The 21,153-nt window shown below is 38.6% G+C and overlaps 1 protein-coding gene across 1 annotated transcript in view; it reads left to right on the top strand.

Moving 5' to 3' along the window:
- The first annotated feature begins 13,945 nt into the window (after nt 1–13,945).
- Nucleotides 13,946–21,153, top strand: part of LOC114612609 (solute carrier organic anion transporter family member 1A4-like) — a 42,747-nt gene continuing 35,539 nt past the window's right edge. The window contains exons 1-2 of the mRNA XM_028757588.1: nt 13,946–14,014; nt 20,180–20,321. Of these exons, the coding sequence (XP_028613421.1) occupies nt 13,955–14,014; nt 20,180–20,321 (202 nt within the window). The 5' untranslated portion in view covers nt 13,946–13,954. The remainder of the gene's footprint in view (nt 14,015–20,179; nt 20,322–21,153) is intronic.

Here is a 21,153-nt window from a genome sequence, read left to right on the forward strand (position 1 = left end):
TGTTCCCTTTGTGAAATTTATTGTTTTCCATCATCTACATAGAAATCTGAACCATACTGCTATGACATCAAATGTGCACAGAAAGCAGGATATTCTGTTCAGTGCCTCAGGGAGCCATTTGGCCATTTAATTTCTCTGGAAATAGAAACTTAGCATGGCCTTGGACAGATTCACTAAACTCAAATCTATATAAAGTAAAAGAACAGAGAAAATGAGGAGACTTGACACATGCCCTGAATGAAATCAAGGATAATAATTAGCAAAAAGACTTGACATAAATTTGTCTTGCTCAGAAGTATATTGTATTCCTGCTAATATTAAAAGTATGTTTTGGTAACAATAATTACTTTTCCAAAAGACTTTTCATTTGAGAAAGGCTCACCTTCTGTATTTAGTTAGCATGCAGTCGCCTGTGAAGACCAGGCTTACTCTGAACTTATAAATATCCTCCTGTCTCTCCCTCTGTAGTGCTAAAGCTTGGATTATAGGCTTACTATGCCCTTTATCCTTTATTTGAAAGGATTTATCTTATTTATTTGTCTGTGAACTTGTGCGTAGGTGCCCATGGAAGCCAGAAGCTGAACTTCAACATTCCTTGCTGGAGTTCAAAGGCTTTGTTTCAGGGCTACCTGATAAGCATGCTGGGGTCCTGTGCACAGTCCTCTGACCAAGCAGCAAGAGCTTTTAAGTAGTAGTTCTCTATCTCATCCTCTACTCTTAACCTAAAAAAACTCTAATGATACTTACAGAAAACAATATACAAATTACCAAAGGAAATGAAATAAAATTTGGCTGTAATTTCATTTAAAAGATTCTGGTTTATCACTGACCCAGAGACACATGAACTTGAGAAGGGTCATATTGCTGCCATTGGTGATAGTCTGCAGGGAAAACTATTGGTTTTGACAATTATAATCTATGCAACATCAGATTGTTGTCTAAATACTCTATCCTTTAAATCCTGTATATTTAAAGTTGGATGACAGTACTATTGTCTCTGGATTTTAGGAGAATTTAATGTTCTGGTATGAAAAAAAATCCAGTATATTGCATAACGTATGATAAGCATATGTCAGGTTGGTCTTTATTATTTATTATTACAATCTCCCATGCTTTCCAACTTTATCAAAATAATGTGTTCTCTAAATGAGATCAGAGCTATCTTTTTAATGTAGAAGGAATCCTGCAGGAACAAAGGCTATTTTAGACATTTCTTGTGTATTAATCACTCAAACTGAAAAACACATATCACAAGTGGTATCCATAATATCACTTTGAGCTGTAAATAGGCTCGTGTTTCAGAATGTGATAGCTAGACTCTTTTGGAAAGTAGATTTCTTGGCAGTAATCCTCCAAACAATTGGTCTTTTCCTTGTGGACAGACTGTACTCTGTAAAGGTCTGGTGACTGTGGCCTTTTACATTGATACTGAAGGGGTGAGTTCATGCATCCCAACTGGTAAAGAAACAAGTTGACATGATGGCAAACCATTGTCTTTAGTTTCACTCAGAGATGTGAGTGTAGGAACTGAGAGCTGCAGAAATATGCAAGGATCTGATCTGAGTCAGAACAACACTGAGGACTAAAGTCTATCATGTAGCAGCAAATAGCTACCATTGGCTCAATGCTGCATGTGCACACATTTTATAATGTGCATTAAGCACATTTAATGCTGTGGTGAGAATTATGGTATTTTTGATCATTGTTCATTTGGTCTCACATCCATTTACATTTATGTTCTCTCAGAGATTCTGTATCCCAGATATTAACATATGAAGTCTAAGGTTCTTAGGCTCTCTGTTCATCAGATTCTCTTAGCTTGTGTTGCTAGGAAATAATTGTGTAACACTGGAATGGTGGAAAATTAGTAAAATACCAGGTCCTTCTTAGCTTCCAAAGGTTGCTTGATGTCCTTGGGGACTCCAGCTTGTGCATCTCAGCTCTTTCCCTTTTTGATACACCCTTTAACCTACTTTCCAGTTTGGTTTTCTAACTAGTCTATGCCTTTGTCACTGTTTTCTCACATTAAATATTTCTGCTCTCTGTCATGAACTCTATTTACTTCCTTTTCCTTTGAGAATGATAGATGTTGTTTTCATTTATAGATAGAGTAATGGAGTGACCTGTCCTCAAGCATAGAGATAGTTTGCAAACACATCTTCAAATTTGTGCTCATTTTAAAACATGAGTGGTTAAACTGTTATACTCCACCCAAATGACACATGAGAATGGTTTTCATCAATTATATTTTCTTCTAAAATTCACAGCATCATGGCAGTAGCTACTGATTATTTCTTAATAATTAATTTCTCCCAATACACTCTGTGGATTGCTCCCAATACCCTCTGTAGATTGCATAAACAGGTGAGGGCAGGCACAATATAAGGTGAGAGCCTGTGATTGGTTAGTAGATAAGGAAATTGGGCTGAGAATTGTAGAGACAAGTACAGAGAATACAAAGAGAGAGAAGAAGGGAAAGAGAGGAGGAGACAAGATGGAACCTATAGGAGAGGAAGAGGAGCCAGAACCACTCAGTCCTGGGAGCCATAAGTATTGGGGATTTCTTAGACAGATGATTAAGTAATAAGTAGGATGTGTTTGCCCCATCTGGGTGTGTAGCTTGTGTTCATATCAATTGTGTTCAGAGTTCATTGTGTGAGAGTTTTATGGGTTAAAAATTTACTAATATAAATCTGACTGATAAATTACAAACCTCTAGAGCTTTTATTTTACCTGATTATGGGGATTTGTGATGCCTAACCACAGAGGGCGGATGGCTCAGAATGTGGGAATGTGAGCAGAATCCACAGCAAGAGAACCCCGAGATGGGGGGTCACTGCATGTGGCTAGCCATGGAGGGGTCAAGACCATCGGAGCCAGAGAGTAGCCAGCGTTAACGTGGGATGGTGGCTCATTGAATATTTCAAGCAACAAGTCTCTGATACCTTTCCAATAGCAAGCACAAACTATGCATCTTCATACCACTAACATCTACTACTGTGCTTAGATTTTTAAAAAGACTTATATTTGTGGGATGAATGCATAATAATGAGTGCCACTGTCAAAGGGACTCTTTCATTCCAGGTCTCCATAAGTATGCTCATGGGAGTTTTATTGTTCAATCTTCATAAGTCTTGCAAGGTAGATATGAAAATTCTGGGTTTTTAAAAACAGCTAAAAGCTCTTATGAGCAAATCAGTTCATGTGGAATTAAAGTCATAATAATGTCTCATACATGGCACTATCTCCAGCCATCTCTTCCATTTTACTATGTGAATGAGAAAATGCACTGCTATGTACATTAGGGGAATGTCCTGGGGTTTTGTTGGATTTCCAGATATGTGGGAAACATTGAATAGAGACAAACTCTTTCTTCTATGAGAAAGGGAAGTGAAATATTTCCTTCTGTAAGATTAATAGATACCCATTTTTGTTCCATAGACTACACTTTTTCAGGTAAGGGGAAAGAAATAATTGAAACAGTCTGAAGAAATTATAACTCCCATGGTATTGCTCTCAAAGCAAACCCAGTACTGGCCAGTGAGTAGTGTAAGGCAAGCTTTTTTAGGAACTGTAGCAAACACAAAGAACCTTGCAGTCTGGTACTTGGAACAGTTTATGACACAGTGGAGATAAGTAGGGACTTACCAGCAAGGAAGGTAGGGAGATACCATAAAAATTAAATAGCAAGCCAGCAGCTGTTGTTGCTAGCTAAGTCAACCAGACAATTCATGCTGAGAGAAGCAAGGGAAGATAACATCTGATGATAATTGAGGCATGCTGAAATGGACCAAACATTGAAGCAACTGCATATCAGGAGTGGGTCTTCTCCAAACTGGCTTTGACTGGTTCTTGGTTGAACAACAACATGCAGTTTCAACAAGCCTTAAATGGCTGAAAACAGCATGGTAAGACTAAGGTCAGTGCACATGACTCAAATATGGAACTTTGGCTTCTCCTGCAATTATCTCTTCATTCTCTAGATAAGACTAGTAAAGGAAATGACATTGATGTCATTGACAGAAAACTTGGCTAAACGCAGAACTCAAGTCTTTAATTCTCTGTCCTGCGTCTCAGTCTAGACTTTGAACACATCTAAACTGACAAACTGGATATATTGCTGGTGAAGGGATGCTCTGTGTTCCAGTCTTATTTTGTGTGGTAAAACCACATGAATGGGTAATGTCCTTTATATCTGATGAGGTTTTACTCAAAGTATTACATGCCAGGTACCTGACTATAGAAAATAAAAGTATACCTATATATTTCAGTTTTAACAGATGGAATTTAGTATTGTCTCCACTGATTTCTGATTAGAAGGAGCTGACTAAAGTAAAATCATTTGCAGGGAATCAAACAAGTCATTGTTGATTCATCAAGTCCTTTGTTGGTGCAGCCTTCCTTGACTTAGTATTGGTTTAAAGTGCTTAAGCTGGAAGGCACCCAATAGGCTGTCTCTCCCAGGGAAAGACAATATGAAGATTCTGAAAATAGGTGCAATTCATAAGACTTTTGCTGCTGTGACATTTCCTAAGATTTCTTCACATATGCACTGTTCACTTGGCCAAGGTAAAGCAAAGCCTTTGTTTCCATAATTCAGTAGTACAGAACAGGTAGAATGAACAACATACATTTTCTGATAATACAAACTTTGTGGATGGATACTGAGTGTGAGTGAGCATGTTTATTCATTTTGTACAAAGTTTTATTCTCCTATGATTGAAATCTTATCTGAATAGGAGAAAATTTTCTGAACAAAACACCAAAGACTCAGGCTCTAAGATCAATTATAGACAAATGGGATCTCATAAAATTTAAAAGCTTCTGTAAAGCAAAGGAAATTGTCAATAGTACAAAATGGCAACCTACAGATTGGGAAAAGACCTTTACCAACCATATATAGGATAGAGGTCTAATATTCAATACACACAAAAAAGAACTTAGACTCTAGAGAACCAAGTAACCCTATTAAAAATAGGGTACGAGCTAAAGAAAGAATTCTCAACTGAGGAATCTTGAATGGCCAAGAAGCACCTAAAGAAATATTCAACATCCTTAGTTATCAGGGAAATGCAAATCAAAACAACCCTGAGATTCCACCTCGTACCAGTCAGAATGACTAAGTTTAAAAAGTCAGATGCTGGTAAGGATGTGGAGAAAAAGGAACACTTTTCCACTGCTGGTGGGATTGAAAGGTGATACAACCACTCTGGAAACCAGTCTGGAAGTTTCTCAGAAAATTGGACATCATACAACCTTAGGACCCAGCTTACCACTCCTGGGTAAACATGCTCCAACATATAACAAGGACACATGCTCCACTATTTTCATAGCAGCCTTAATTATAATAAGGCCATCTTCTGGAGGCTCGATGATGCCCCAATGTAAGGGAATGCTAGGGCGGTGAGGCAGGACTGGTTGGTTGAATGGGGGAACACTGTCATAGATGCAGGGCTAAGAGGGGCTACATAGCTGGTTTGTGGGGGGGGGAACTGGGAAGGAGGATAATATTTGAAATGTAAATAAACAAAACAACCAATTAAAAAGAGATGATATTAAGGACAACCAACTGAAGGGTGCTCCCATTGAGGGTTTCTGCTCAATGAGTATAGAGTGTCAGTATGGCAAGGTGGTTACTGTTCTAGAGATCTACTTTGTAGTAAGCACATCTATCTACTGAAGAATTGTGCACTGTTTCTCAAAATACTTGAGAGAGCTGATGTTCCATTATATATCTTTAAAATAAACCGAACAATGCAAAATGGCTAGTATTTGTGACAAATTTTGCCAAAGAATAGGTGTAGTTACTCCTGATCTTAATGTGCATATTAAAGACATTGCTTTTTATCTTTGCTTAATTAAAAGTACAATGCAGTGCTTTCATGAATATTGACAATTGATATGGATTTGTGGGTACACTCTGTGACACTGGGAGCAGAAGTAATTGTTTAAACAATGCTGTGGTAACAAAGGACACTGTTCACAAGGCTGTCACTTACTCTGATCATTTCTCATGTAGGTTCGAAGTGTTTAGTAGCATAATGTGACATGATTCAGTATTGGCTTACGCAGGTTTTGATGAATCAATGAAACAGATGTTTCTTTCCCTCTTTTTCTCTATAGAGATGTTAAAAATGCATCTAAAGTATGTAATATTTTTCAGAGAAAAGGTTGACACATTAGAAGATAGTGGAGGGTTAATTTACTAACATTGAATCACGTTTCAAGTTCCTGGCTTTGTGTGGTTTATTTACTGTCAAGACACTTGTTGGCAAAACTTCTCTGACAGAGCAAAAGTGTCTTGAAAGAGATCTTCAACTTGGTGACAGAAAATACACAGGTGATTACTTAGTGCTCACAGAAAGAAATACTTACTGATCGTCTAGAGACTAGACCCAGTTTCTCTTGGCTACAAAATGAAAAATGGATATTTAGGATGGTTATATTTTAAGCCACTAAAGAAAGTGAAGATAGCTTTTAAATGGGAAAGGAGTAAGTTTGCTCTTTACTGATGAGTAGGGTACCAGCCTGGGCTCAGTCAGACAATGCAAGGAGGAACAGAAGAAAGGCTGATGAGAAATCGTTCTGTGGATGACAAAACAAAGCAGGTGAGGAGAGTTGACACTTGGGTGTTTCATTTGTGTTCATTGTAGATTTAAATCATGAGCTTCCTCTCTACTACAAATAGCCCCCTTCTACCTTTCTTTCCAAAATCAGTGTCAGGTCCTCTCAAGAAGTTAAGTGGAAGTTAAGTTTTATGTGGGAGCCTTTAGTCTGGGAGTTTTATTCAAATGTGTCTTCAGAACTGCCAAGATAGTATTTTTAATTTTTCCATATTCTATGAATTTTCTTCCCCATTTCCACACGTAAGCTCCTATGCCTACATAGCCCCACATAACCCCATTGTATATTGATTGATTATTTATTGATTGTTGGTTGATTGATTGATTGGTTGGTTGATTTTATAATAAATTTTAACTTTTACAGAAGAATCATAGGATTCTAGGGATCTGGTTCCAACCTGCTTTTGGTGGTGACTAGGGTGTTGTAAACGATTTCAATTCTCTAGGACATCAAGTTTTTCTTGGTTTGTGTTAAATCTTGGTGCTTCAAGCAGTGAATGGCAAAAGGTAGGTGATCAAGAAGTATTTGTTGTAACTGCAAGGCAGTAGAGAGGAGAAGAGTAATACAAATATTATTCAGAGCATTTTTATAGATTAATACTGTGGACATTGCTGAGAAATCATATGGGCACGTTAAATAAATTTTATAGGATAATTATGAAATTAAGATACTTTAGTGGTGATAAAAATTATCCTACTTTAAAGACACAAAATAGATGAAGTTTGAAGTGGCTGGAAGAGTTGAATAGACCTCAAGATACCTTTCTGTATTGCATATAAATACTCGTAACAACATATTGCCTACTCACGAGGGGCATGTTCACCCATACATAATATATATGTCATAAATAACCATATTTAGATATCTGTTAAGGTGCCTAGTTTTTTCCTAAACCCTACATTTTAAAACCTAACATTGTTGGATTCATCCACAAATAGTAAACTTATTTGTTATTTTTGTTTTGTTCTGTTCTGTTCTGTAATGTTCTGTTCTCTTCTCTTCTCTTCTCTTCTCTTCTCTTCTCTTCTCTTCTCTTCTCTTCTCTTCTCTTCTCTCCTCTCCTCTCCTCTCCTCTCCTCTCCTCTTCTCTTTTCTTTTATTTTCTTTTCTTTTCGAGACAGGGTTTCTCTGTGTAGCCCTGGCTGTCCTGGAACTCACTCTGTGGACAAGGCTGGCCTAGAACTCAGAAATCTGCCTGCCTCTGCCTCTCAAGTTCTGGGATTAAAGGCGTGCGCCACCACTGCCCAGCTTTATTTGTTGTTTTTATTTAGCTTGTTTTCACAATTAAAGTTCTGTGTTTCCACAGGTTTCTTTGAATCAACAGCCTCAGAGTCTTTCTCTTTTTGAGACTCCAAGGAAGTCTTAGAATGCAAAGGACTCAGGAATGAAGATTCCTCATGCAGACCTTGTTTGCTCAATGAGGAAAATATTGAGTACAAACAAAATAGATGTCTTTTCATTCTTTTTTGTTGTTTTTATATCACACCTAATCACATCAATGGCCCAATGTAAAATGAATTGGATTAGGTCTTAGGATTTTCTTGGATCATAAGTTGAGCATATCTTCTTGGAACTTTTACTCACAATGCCACAAAGCCTCAGTGTGTATACTGGGCTTCATCCTTCTTTGATTTTTTTGGAACCAATGACAAATGGAAAATGTGATGGGAAGACATTCAATTGTTAGATTTCATTATACTGCACAGTGGGGAGACAGGTATTCTCTTCATTCTCAGTTTTCAACAGGAGCCCTTCCTATGGGATTGGAAGAAATAACTGTTTTAACACTAAAGATTTGTGAGAGGGTTACATGGCCATGTCTAAGGATCTTTGAGAACAAAGAAGACTAGGTGAAAATCATCATGAAAGCCCAAGTCTCAATATTACAACTCCAAAGAAAATATCAGTGTCTTCACATTATTAAAGGCAGAAGACTTCAAGAGATTTTAAACTGTGTCACCTGAGACTCATTTGCTTTGACTAAAGATTTGAAAAGCTGTATTTTAACCATGTTGTCATTAGCTTAAGGTCAGGACCTAACATTACCAACACTATCTTTAATATTACCAAATTATAGGCATAGTTATTTGCATTGGCTTTCTCATTGTGAATTTGGAAAAAAAAATTTTCTCCTATGCAGATATTTGCAATGACAGAATAAAAAGTTCTTCCTAAATAACTTTTATAATATTCAAGGTAATGATTAAATTTTTCCTACTCAAGAGATTCATTCTCTCTCTCTCTCTCTCTCTCTCTCTCTCTCTCTCTCTCTCTCTCTTTCTCTGTGTGTGTGTTTGTGTGTGTGATATGAATGTATTTGAATAAGGAAAAAGAATGAGCTAGTTGGTTTAGTTTACATGAACCTTAGTAATTTTAGTTCCAAATGAATAACTATTATTTTTATATTAATAGAAGTATATTGATCAAATTAACATGAGCACTATTCAGTCTTTTCTTAAAGACAGATCTAAATCTAGAGTTGTTTATGTATACAATTTGTACTAGTAGATAATCTGTAGTTCTGTTTACCTGTGACAGGTAGATCCAAGACAATTCTTTTCTCAGTGGCTTACAAGAAATTTCATGTTCATTGAAACCCACATAGAAGAGAAGGCAATGGATTCCAACCTTTGTGTTATAGTATAAGTTAGGGAAATGGTTTTGAGTTTAAAGCAAGAACATTACTCAATTTGACTGAAAACTGTGAGAGAGAGTTTTCTTTCTTCTATCCAGAAGACTGGGTGTATATACATTTAGCATTTTTGATTCTATACAGAAAATATCTCTGAAGAAAACTTAAAAATTCTGAGGTGTGTCTATAATATTATGAGAACTCCATTGATCAATGCAAAAACTTTGAACTTCATACAGAATGTTGAAGTTTTCTTTGTCTAAAAGGAGATACAATAATATTTCAATTGGATTAAAATATCTTTAGTCATTGATTTAATCTTTCTAATGTTGTAAATCTTTAGAAAACCTAAAAGAAATTACAATCCCAATTGTATTTTTTGTAGTATTAAAATAAAGTAGCTTTTAAGAATTAAGACACAGCATAATCATAACTTTCAGAAGGCAAAACAACTGAAATAAAATGGAGTTCATGATCCAAGCAATCCATCTATGTTTCCTGTAATTTATTTTCCAATTCTTTGTTAGCCTCAGCTGACAATTTTCTTCGAGTATGAGTCCAAACCATCTGGTAAGCTTTTAAAGTAAATAAGCTTTTGAGTAGTTAATCTGATAGTGGGTTGTGGCTAGTAAGTTAATATGTCCTGTGATGGAAACATTGACAGTTAGTTATTTCTGCTGTTAGAAAAAAATAAACAAAATTCAACTGAAACAGCGGGAAAATTCTAAGTTTTGGGTGAGTGGCATTGTTCCAAGCTATATCTTCACACGCTGCAGCTTTAGCAGCAAAATTCTACCCATCACTCTTGTAATTCAGGTTTTGCAGCTCTGTGACCTTTTGCTGAAATGCTGCTAGTCAATAAGTATTCTTAGTTTGCCCAGCAAGTTACAGTGGGCATGTGGTACTGGAGGATCCTTTCCATTATCACCACCCATGCCTGGCCTGAGGGAGGGGCCCACCCTACCATTGCTAGTCATTACCTGTTTTTCGTTTACCTCTTGGAAACTAGACTGACAAGGGAGACAGGTGGTAGGGAGGAGGGAGGGGGAAGGGAGCGGAGTTGTGGGGGTGCCAATGGGGGCAGGGGCGGGGTCTTGTGAGTCAGAGGATGAGGTGACTCTGTCTCAGACTTGAAGCCAGTGGAGGTGCACTCAGTTGGAACACATTGCTGAGCTGTGGAAAAACTGTTTAAATTGGTAATCTGACTTTAGGTAAATCCATCCCTAGTGGGGTGGATATCAATTGGGAATGCCTAGAATTCTAGACTACTTGTAGAGTCAGCAGTAGAGGGAATTGCAGAGCTAGGTGGGAAATTAATTGGTATTTTCTCTGCTTTAGCATTAGGGGAAGGGGTCAAGGGGTTTTGTGGAATTTCCTCCTTTTATTTTATTTATTTATTTTTGGCAGAGTTGTGAAAAGTACAGTTTTGCTGTCCAGGGGAGGAATGTGCAACAGAAGTTCCAATTTAGCAATAAGGTATGTCTACATTTGTAATGGAGTCCAGCAGAGTGCAGGTTTGTTAGGTGACTGTAGGGGAAGCAGATGGGACACAGGATCCATGCAGTTTTTGATGACTTTCATTATGGGTGATTTAAGAGGACCCATATGTTTCTACTCTGAGGGATTTTTTGTTTTTGTTTGTTTGTTTGACTGGTTTTGTTTTGGTTTTGTTCTTGGTTTTGTTTTGTTTTATGTGATGAAAAAGGAAAAGAGACATCTGTTCCAAAGAATAGCTTTCCAGCAGCATTCCTGCTGACATGGAACTGCACAATATCCCCAAAACATCAGCCTACATGCAAATTTTAAGAGTTCTAGTGACCATGCTAGGTGGTGTTTACTGGCCATTGGGTTGCTATTTTTTGTTTTTGATTTTTTTTTGTTAGTTTTGATTTTTTTTTTCTACTTATGTCAATAGGCAAAACTGTTTTTCCTTCTGGGGTAAATGGGTGTTTTATTTTTTTTTTAATTGGTTATTTTCTTTATTTACATTTCAAATGTTATCCTCTTTCCCATCCTCCCCACCCCCTATTGAAACCACCTCCGCGTACTCGAATTCCCCTATGCTGAGTCATCCAGCCTTCATAGGACCGAGGGCCTCTCCTCCCATTGATCCCCAACAAGACCATTCTCTGCTACATATAGCCATGAGTCCCTCCATGTGTACTCCTTGGTTGGTTATTTAGTCCCTGGGAGCTCTGGGGGATCTGGTTGGTTGATATTATTGTTTTTCCTATGGGATTGCAAGCTTCTTCCAATCTTTCAGTCCTTTCTCTAACTCCTGCATTGGGGGACCCCGTGCTCAACCCAATGGTTGGTTGTAAGTGTCTACCTCTGTGTTAGTCTGGCTCTGGCAGAGCCTCTCAGGAAACAGACTTGATCCTTTGGGCTAATGCTGAAGACAGGGGGCACTCACCTTTCCCTGCTCAAACAGAAAATCCCTGTTGACTCCAGCTGCCACCTTGTTTCTGCTTCAGGCCTAGGGGTATCTAAGCTGTAATCAAGGTAATAAAGTAAAGCTGAGCAGGTGAGTTCCATAGGATCTCAGCCCGAATAGGCTTTTCGAAGATGATTTTCAGTGAAATAGATCTCCTTTATTGGGTGGTAGTGGTGGTGGTGGTGGGGGTAACAAGAGCTATATAAACCTTGGGGAGTTGGTAGGGGTTTAGGGGGATAAGTGAACATTATTGGCTGGTGCTGAGGTGCTGGGAATGCTTTGTTTGCATTAAGAGGAATTTCAAGTGTTTGTTGGAAATGTCCTTACAAGAAAGGAGGAAGCTAAACCTATAATTTAGCCACCAGACTATGTGAATTTATCAAGGGTACAGAGGTAGGTGTTATCCTGACTTTGTTTGCCTGGAGATGCAGGCCCAGAGCAAGGAGGAAACAATCCTAACTCTTGCCAGTCTCGAGATATTTCCTGGGTTTGGATGTGTATCAGCTAGAGGGGAGAAGACATGCAGGGTAGAATGTGGCAAACAAGTGATCTTTCTGGAGATGGTTCAGCATTTTTTTTTATGGCTGCAAGGGGTGTGCTCTGTGAGGCAAGAATACCAGGGACATCATCCCAGGATTGTTCCTTGCTGATATGCTTTCCATGTCCCCACTGCTGTGTCACTCAAATATCTGACGTGGCCTAGTTTGTTTCCTGGGTCTATACCCACTTTATTGGTCAGCATTCCTGAAGAGTCAATATGAAGATATACTTCATGTAATAATTCTGTTTAGACAAATTGATGATTTCATAATTCCTGGTAATGATTTTATAGAACTGCTGAACTGAGTCAAGTAATTGTAAGAGTTCTGTATCATGAGCTAATTGTACTAGGAAAAGTAAATATGCTTAGAACAAATTTACAATCAAGGAAAAAATTTTCTAAGTAAGAAAAGAGGCCACTAATCTTGGTAACTACTGGTCATAAACTGAGAATGATCAATTTCTTATGTGACAATGACAGAAAATAAATGATTGAGTAGATTTTCTATGTAAGACTTCGAAATAATAAGACACAGGCAGATTACCTGTCCCTTGGGAAATCCTTGCTAACTTGCGACATAAAACTTTTGCTCTAAACTTACTATAAACTTTTGAAGCTAGAAAACAGATGAGGAACATTTAATCAGATACAATGACTCTTAATGAAAGACATGTAGACAATTCTTCTGTAATTCCTTTAAGCATTTTGACCTGTGACATGACCTCTTACTTTAAAGTTATTATGGACTTACAGAATGTAAAGATATTTAGAAAAAATGTAATCAATTACACTGCTCTATTGATTATACCTGTGTTTATGCCAGAATAACAAGACAGAGTTAATTGCCAAAAGCTTTTGGCGCTTGTAGATTCTACATCCTACCTAAATGCATGGATGTCAAGTCTGTTCCTTGCACTCAGCCTCATTCTTGTTCAGGGATTCCTCCCCGAGTCACATGGCTTTCTATCGCCATGCAAATGTATATTGTGGAGGCCTGAAGGTAATATTGAATGTCTTCCTCTGGAATTATAGAGTACGTGTGTCAACTTGACACACTGCTATGATTCTGCTCTCTGTATCCTCCCAGTGCTGGAGTTACAGGCAGATACAGAGAAGCCCAGTTTTTTACTTGGTTGCTTAGAATTCAATGTTAGAATCAAATTTTATAACCACTAAACCACCTTGTGCCTGAGGGGGAACCTCAACTGAGAATGTTCCCCAATAAGAGTGGCCAACTATCTAGTGAACAGTACATTGTCTTGATTGATGATTGATTTTGGGGAGTCCATGTAACTGTAGGTGGGGTAATCCCTGGGCACGAAGTTTTGAGTTGTGAAACAAAGCAAACTGAGCATGTCATGAGGATCAAAGAGGGAAGCAGGGTTCCTCCATGGCCTCTGTGTTGTCTCTTGCTTCCAGGTTCCTGCCTTGAGGTCCTGCACTGATTTCCTCAGTGATAAACTGAAATATAGAACTCTAAGCAAACCAATAAACTGTCTTTTCTTTAATTTGCTTTTGGTCATGTTATCTCATCAGAAGATTACAAACTCCAAATAAAATATACTAGCCCTAAGAGAGTTGGTATAATTTTCTTTGTTATTTTTTTCTGGATTTGTTTATAATGACTTATTATAGTTCAATAAAAAATTAATAACTGTCTGTTTTCTTGAAAAGAGAGTAGTAAGACACTTAAAGAGTTGACATCTGGAAACAGAAGAATAACATGGGAGAAACTGAGAAAAGGGTTCTAACCCATGGGGTCAGATGTTTTTCCAAGATCAAGGTATGCATTGTTTCTATGTATATATTCATGGAAGTCTTTTTTATTTATTTATTTTTTATTGGATGTTTTATTTACATTTCATATGTTGTCCCCTTACCCCATCCCCCACCCACCCAGGAACCCCCAATCCCCTCACCCCTCCTCCTTCTTTTCTGTGGATGTAACCTCTATCTACCCCCCCCACTCCCACCTCCCCACCCTCAAAATTCCCACCCCCTGGGGCATCCAGCCTTCATGCAGTCAAGGTTCTCTTCTTCCACCTATGCCCAGCAGGGCCCTCCACTCTTACATATTCAACTGAAGTGCTGGATCCCTCCCTAAGTGCTCCCAGGCTGGTGGTTTAGACCCTGGGAGCTGTGGTTGGTTGGTATTGCTGCTCTCCTCATGGTGCCGCAAATCCTTTCAGCTCTCCTTCAGTCTTCACTCTAACTCCTCTATTGAGAACCCCATGATCAGTTCAATGGCTAGTTGTGAGCATCTGCCTCTGAGTATGTCAGACTCTTGAAGACCTCTGAGGAGATATCCATATCAGGATCTTATCAGCATGCAGTTCCTGACTTCCACATCAGCCTCTACCTTTGGTGATTGCACATGGGATAGATACTCAGGTGGAGTGGTCTTGAAACGGCCCCTTCTTCAGTTTCTGTCCCTCACTTTGTCTCCATATTTGCTCCCTTGAGCATTTTGTTGCTCCTTCTAAGAAGGACAGAATCACCCCCACTTGGTCTTCCTTCTTTATGGGCTTCATGTGGCCTGTGAGTTGCATCTTGGGCATTTCAAGGTTCTGGGCTAATATCCAATAATCAATGAGTGAATACCATGTGTGTTCTTTTGTGATTGGCTTACCTCACTCAGGATGATAATTTCTAGTTCCATCCATTTACCTAGGAACCTCTCGAATTCATTGTTTTTAATAGCTGAATAATACTCCATTGTGTAAATAGACCACATTTTTTGAATCCATTCCTCAGTTGAAGGACACCTGGGTTCTTTCCAGCTCCTGGCTATTATAAACAAGGCTGCTATGAACATAGTTGAGCATATGTCCTTGTTATATGTTCGAGCATCTTCTGGGTATATGCCTAGGAGTGGTATAGCTGGATCCTCAGGTAATGCTATGTCCAATTTTCTGTGGAACCGCCAGACTGATTTCCAAAGTGGTTGCACCATCTTGCAGTCCCACCAACAATGGAGGAGTGTTCCTCAAGCATTGAAAGTGCTTATATTACTCAGCTTGCATGAAGTGTTCCAACATGAAAGTCACTTTACTCAATATGTTGTTAATTTCTTGCCTTAAAAAAGTTGGTTTTATAATTACATATGATTAGTCTTGATTATTCATCAAAAAATTATAAACATTATTTAGAGTTTCGTTCTCCACCTGTGGATTACAGCCTTTGGAGTTCTCAAATGATTGTATCAAAAACATCACCTAAGACTATCAGAAATCACAGACTTTTACATGACAATTCATAACAGTGGCAAAATTAATTATGAAGTAGTAACAAAAATAAGTTTATGGCTAGAATCAATACAACCCGAGGAACTATATTAAAGGCTCACAAGCATTAGGAAGTATGAGAACCAACCACTGATTTTGAAGGTCTTATTTTAAAAAAAACTAATTTATTTATTTACATCCCTAAAGCTGCTCCCCTTTCCAGTCCCTTCCTCAGACTTCCTACATCCCTTTCCTCTTCTTTCCTGAAAGGGTGCCCGCCTATCTCGTATTACACAATCCCGGGACATAAAGCCTCTCCCACTGAGACAAGATAAGGAAGCCAGGAATACTTAGCTTATTGTCTGCTACATATGTGCTGGCAGCCTTGTTCCAATGCCTGTCTATGTTTTGTTGGTTGCTCAGACTCTGAAATCTTGCAGGGGTCTGTGTTTTTTTTTACTTTGTTTGTCTTCCTGTGGGGTTCCCAACCCCTTAATGGCCTTCAATTAATCCCCCAACTCTTCCATAAGTGTCCCCTACCTTAATCTAATCTTTTACTGTGGTTATCTGTATCTGTTTCATTCTGCTGCTGAGTAGAGCCACTCAGAAGACAGTTATGCTAGGTTCCTGTCTGTGAGCATAACAGAATATCATTAATAATGTCAGGAATTGGTGCTTGCCCAAGGGATGGTTTTCCAGTTGGTATGGTTATTGGTTGTCCTATCCTTCAATCTCTGAGTGAGGTAACCCAGGCCCAAAATACATGGGTGGTATACACTCACTGATAAGTGAATATTAGCCATAAAGTACAGAATATACATCATACATCCCACAGACACAAAGAAGTTAAACAAGAAGAAAAGCCGATGCAAGGATAATGGGAAGCAAAATAGTCATAGAAGACAGAGAGAGTGATGAAACTGTGTTGGAGAGGAAGGGGAAGGTGAATGAGAGGCAGGATCAGGTGTAGGGAGAGACAGGAGAGAATCCCAGAGGGTCAGGAGAAAAATGGAAATCTGTAGCTATAGGGGATAGGAGGCAGAGGAGAGAATTTCTAGGAGGTCTCACAGACCTGGGATAGGGGGGACTTTCAGGAGTCAATTCAGGTGACGTTAGCTGAGGTCCCTGACACTGGGGACATGGAACCTGAAGGGGCTTCATCCTGTAGTCCCAGTGAAGGGATAGGCACACCAACACAGAAACAAACTTTCCACCCAAAATTTACCCTGTCTAAAGAAATGTAGGGATGGAATAGAAAGTCTTACAGGAGGGTGGGGCTTAATATACTTTAAGTGTTTAGGTGTATATTATATTCTGGTAGAATTTGGTCTGTGCTTAGCCTTCAGGAGTTCTTGTCAGAAGGTTGGGGATCACAGCTAAGAAAGGGTTCCCTGATAGTAGCACTCTGTTGATTAATATGTAAAGATGGCTTTACAATCTAGTCACACAAATAACAATTATTGTTTATAAGAATCTAGTCCATTCTGTTAGCTGCTTGATTTTAGTAGTTTGGAGACAATTATTGTTCTTGTAGCTGCAGTGGCATCCTTACATCACAAAGTGTGAACTTAACGTTAGATTTAGATCACAAAATGTGAATTTACATTAACCCAGGAAATTTGAGCCTGGCTAGTTTCTTCAGAGTCCCACAGAGTCTCTAGGGAGTCTATGAAGACTAATCTAGCTGAGACTTCTATCACTGGGGGATATGGAGCCTGAAGTGGCCACCTCCTGTAGCCAGGCAGGACTCCTAGTGAAGGGATAAGGACACCAATGTACCCATATAACCTTTGACCCCAAATTTGTCCTGCATATAAGAAGTACAGGGATAGCTGGGCAGTGGTGGCGCATGCCTTTAATCCCAGCACTTGGGAGGCAGAGGCAGGCAGATTTCTAAGTTCGAGGCCAGCCTGGCCTACAGAGTGAGTTCCAGGACAGCCAAGGCTACACAGAGAAACCCTGTCTCAAATAAAACAAAACAAAAAAAAGAAAAAGAAAAGAAAAGAGAGAGAGAGAGAGAGAGAGAGAGAGGGGGGGGGGGAGAAAGAAAGAAAGAAGGAAAGAAAGAAAAAGAAAGAAGTACAAGGATTCTGAGGAGATTGTGAGGGAATGGCCAACCAGTGACTGGCTCAATTTGAGATCTATCCCAGGGTCAAGAATTAATCCCTGACACTATTAATGATAGTTTGTTATACTTGTAGACAGCAGCCTGCCATAACTGTTCTGAGAAGCTCCAACCAGCAGCTGACTGAAATAGATGTAGAGACCCATATCCAAATATTAGATGCAGCTCTGGGAATCTTGTGAAAGAGTTGGGGGGAAGGATTGAGGGACCAGGAGGGGATAGACACTCAATAGGACCAACAGAATCAAACATCCTGGACCCTTGTGGGCTCCCAGAAACTGAACTACAAATCGAAAAGCATACATGGGCTTGATGCATTCCCCCAATAAGTAAGTTACAAATGCGCACCTTGGTCTTCTTGTGGGTCCCTGACAAATAAAACAGGGGCTAGCCCTGATTCTGTTCCCTGGCTTTGGATCCTGCCCTCCTAACTGGGCTACCGTATCTAGTCTTACATGGGAGAAGGTTTGCTTTGCTCTGGAGTGAATACATGTACCAGGGCACGTTGGTGGCCATGCACAGATCTTCACTTTCTCAGAGGAAAAGGGGAGGGGAGATTATAGAAGGCCTGTGTGAGGACAGGACTGGGAGGAGATAGGGCACCAAATCTGGATGTAATGTGAATAAGTAGAGTAATTAATGGAAAAACAGACAAGCAAAGCAAAGAAAAGAAAACAAAAGAAGAAAGAAAGGTCTCCCAGGACAGGAGATCATAGCATTCATGGATTTCAGCCATGCTCAGCCATGCACAACTGGTGACTTCAGTAGTACCAATATTTAATTCTAGTCTAGGGCCTATCCAGATGTCCTATATTAAGTTACCTATGTCAACAAAACCAAAACAAAACTTATGAACCTTGGAAAAAAAAAACTGCCAGGAATGAGGGTTTGGATGGGAAAAATGGGAGAACAATAAAGGAAGAAAATAGTAATCCAAACATACCATGTATGTTTCAAATTACTGATTTGTATAATATTATCAAACAGTATTTTAATCAATACAAACTGTTAAATAAAATAAAGGAAAATAATCTCAAAGGGTTGGTAAGATGCCTTCGTCAGTAAACTACTTGCTTGGGAAGCAGGAGGAACTGAGTTAAGTCCATAAGTTCTACATAAAAACTGGACAGAGCAACACATAACATTAGCATGGAGAGATGGAGTCAGGCAGATAAATGGGGCTCATCAATAAGTCAGCATTGAATCTTGGGTGAAATCCTGGCTGGTGAGAGCCACATTTTGTTGTTGTTGCTGCTGTTGTTGCTGTTGTTGTAGTAGTAGTTGTTGTTGTTTTTTAAGTATAATTCCTAAGGAAACATTTGTATATATATGCATACATGAACTCATCACACACAAACATGCATACACTTACACATGAAAGAAAAATGGGAAAAAAAGAATACTCCCTTCAAGACCAAGAAATCTAATGGAGATTGCTTAAGATCCCAGAGTGCTGAGGTAAAAGGTCAGTAGGATTAGACTTTTAAGTACAGGTGTAATGTAGCAGGAGACATGAATAAATATGGCCACTGGTTTCTTTTACTTTCTACACAGAGTGAAATAATTTCGAGAAATAACACTGGGCTCTTTAGTTACTTAGCTTTCTTTTCAAAAATAAAACAAAAAGATTTTTTTAATTTGGCCAACTTTATTTTTATAAAGAAGATCTGGATTACAAAAATATAAGAAAATAATTAAGTCTCAGTCACATCCTCTGAAAGATTGGCAGAAGGAAGAGAAAACTTCTCTGCAAGTGGCATATGGAGGTAGAAGAAAAGCATCTATATTTTTGAACTATACTGAACATTGTGTTCATATTTCCCAATTCTTTCTCTTTCATATGTTTCTGCTCAGGTTAATCTAAATGAATTGGTGATTGTGTCAATAAATTCATAAGCAGGATGTACTAATGTAACACAGTATAATATGAGTGCATATCTACCCTTTATCCTGCACCCAAGTAATTCCAAAAATGTTCTGCCCTGGATATCTATGTGATGTACACCACTTGGACAGTTGAGATACAATTTTACAGAGAATATTCAACAAGAAAGGAAAAAGTAGGCCATGTCAGTATGGTGTATGTTTACAGTAGAGAGAATATAGCTTGTTCTGCAAAAGAAAGCAGAGAAAGAGGACAAAGTGTTGAACTGGCCAAGGACATCCAGAGATATGTCATTCCTGCTGAGAGAACATAGCAGTCTTGCTGCAGACACAATGGCTTGGTGTAAATTCTATTTTCTCTTCCTTTCCTTCCTAAACAAGACAACACTTGTCCTGTAGATAACAGTATAGTACTGAAGACACATCAATAGTTTTGTCTTACAAAGAACAATTCCATGTCTTTTGGTATGAATAAAGCAGACCGATAAAAGGGCAAAGCCAAAGCTATCAATAACACAACTACAAACCAACTACTCTACCTATATGTTAGGGTGAGCACAGCCTGGCAGAAAAGAGAATAAACTTAAAAGTTTCTTCCATGTCCCAGGGCTGTTAATATTGAATAAAATTGACAGCCTCAGGTGGAGTCAGAGAGTAGAAGACAGTAACATAATCAGAAAACAAAGTTCTTAATTTTCATAAACATTTTTCCTAGGTGTTTCTGTTGGCATTAACAGGTGCATATGTATCCAAATCACTAACAGGAAGTTACATGAATTCCATGCTTCTACAAATAGAGAGACAATTTGGTCTCCCCACATCTCTAGTTGGACTTATCAATGGGGGCTTTAATATAGGTGAGTTATTTTGCACTTACCTACTTTTGTATGTTGATATTTTCTTCTTATTTCCCAATTTAGACCGTTTAATCTGACTGAGAATCATACTTTTTGAAATTGATGGACAGCCTAGTTTGATGTGAAGGAGCCGCTTGTTTAAGTGTTCTCATGATGTCAGCTAATGATTGTTACACACTCTGACAGTCTCTCCCTTATTTTCCTAAGGAGTGGCAGAAGATTTAAAGTATGGATATCTAATAGTCTCATTTTATAATTCAAAGAAAAGTCAAGAAATTTTCAGGGCCATTTTAGAAGGGTGATGTTGGAGCCTGAGGGAGTTTATGTTCCAAAGAAGATAACAAACGTTTCTCTCTCCCTACTCTGTCTGTGAGGTTAATGGCTCACCAGTTCTAGTCTTTAGGGAAGATAGGGAATCTTTCCTGTGTTTGAGTTCTGCAAGACACAATTCTTAAGAAGAGTGGATGAACTCCAACTCCTGATTTGTTGTCATAAACTGGGATACAAGAGTAAAAAGTGTGAAAGAGGAAATAATTCTTTCTATAAACCAAGTGACATGGAACCCGTGGTGCCTCTTGTCTCTAGTTTAAGCATAGGTTTTGTTTTCTTCCAGGTAATATTGCCTTTAATGTATTCAAGACAAAAATAGCAAAGAAAGTGCTCACTAAATTGCCCAGGTTGGTCCTGAGCTCACTCTATAGTCCAGACTGACTTTGACCTTGCAGTCTTCCTCTGCTGACCTTCTAGAAGTTGTACACACAGGTTTTGTGCTACCATTTCCCAATTGTTCTTTCAACTCTCAAACATTTAAAAAAAGTCCTTTTTTTCTTAA

Source organism: Grammomys surdaster, unplaced genomic scaffold (genome assembly GCF_004785775.1).
Source record: "Grammomys surdaster isolate TR1022 unplaced genomic scaffold, NIH_TR_1.0 126176, whole genome shotgun sequence".
Lineage (NCBI taxonomy): Eukaryota > Metazoa > Chordata > Mammalia > Rodentia > Muridae > Grammomys > Grammomys surdaster.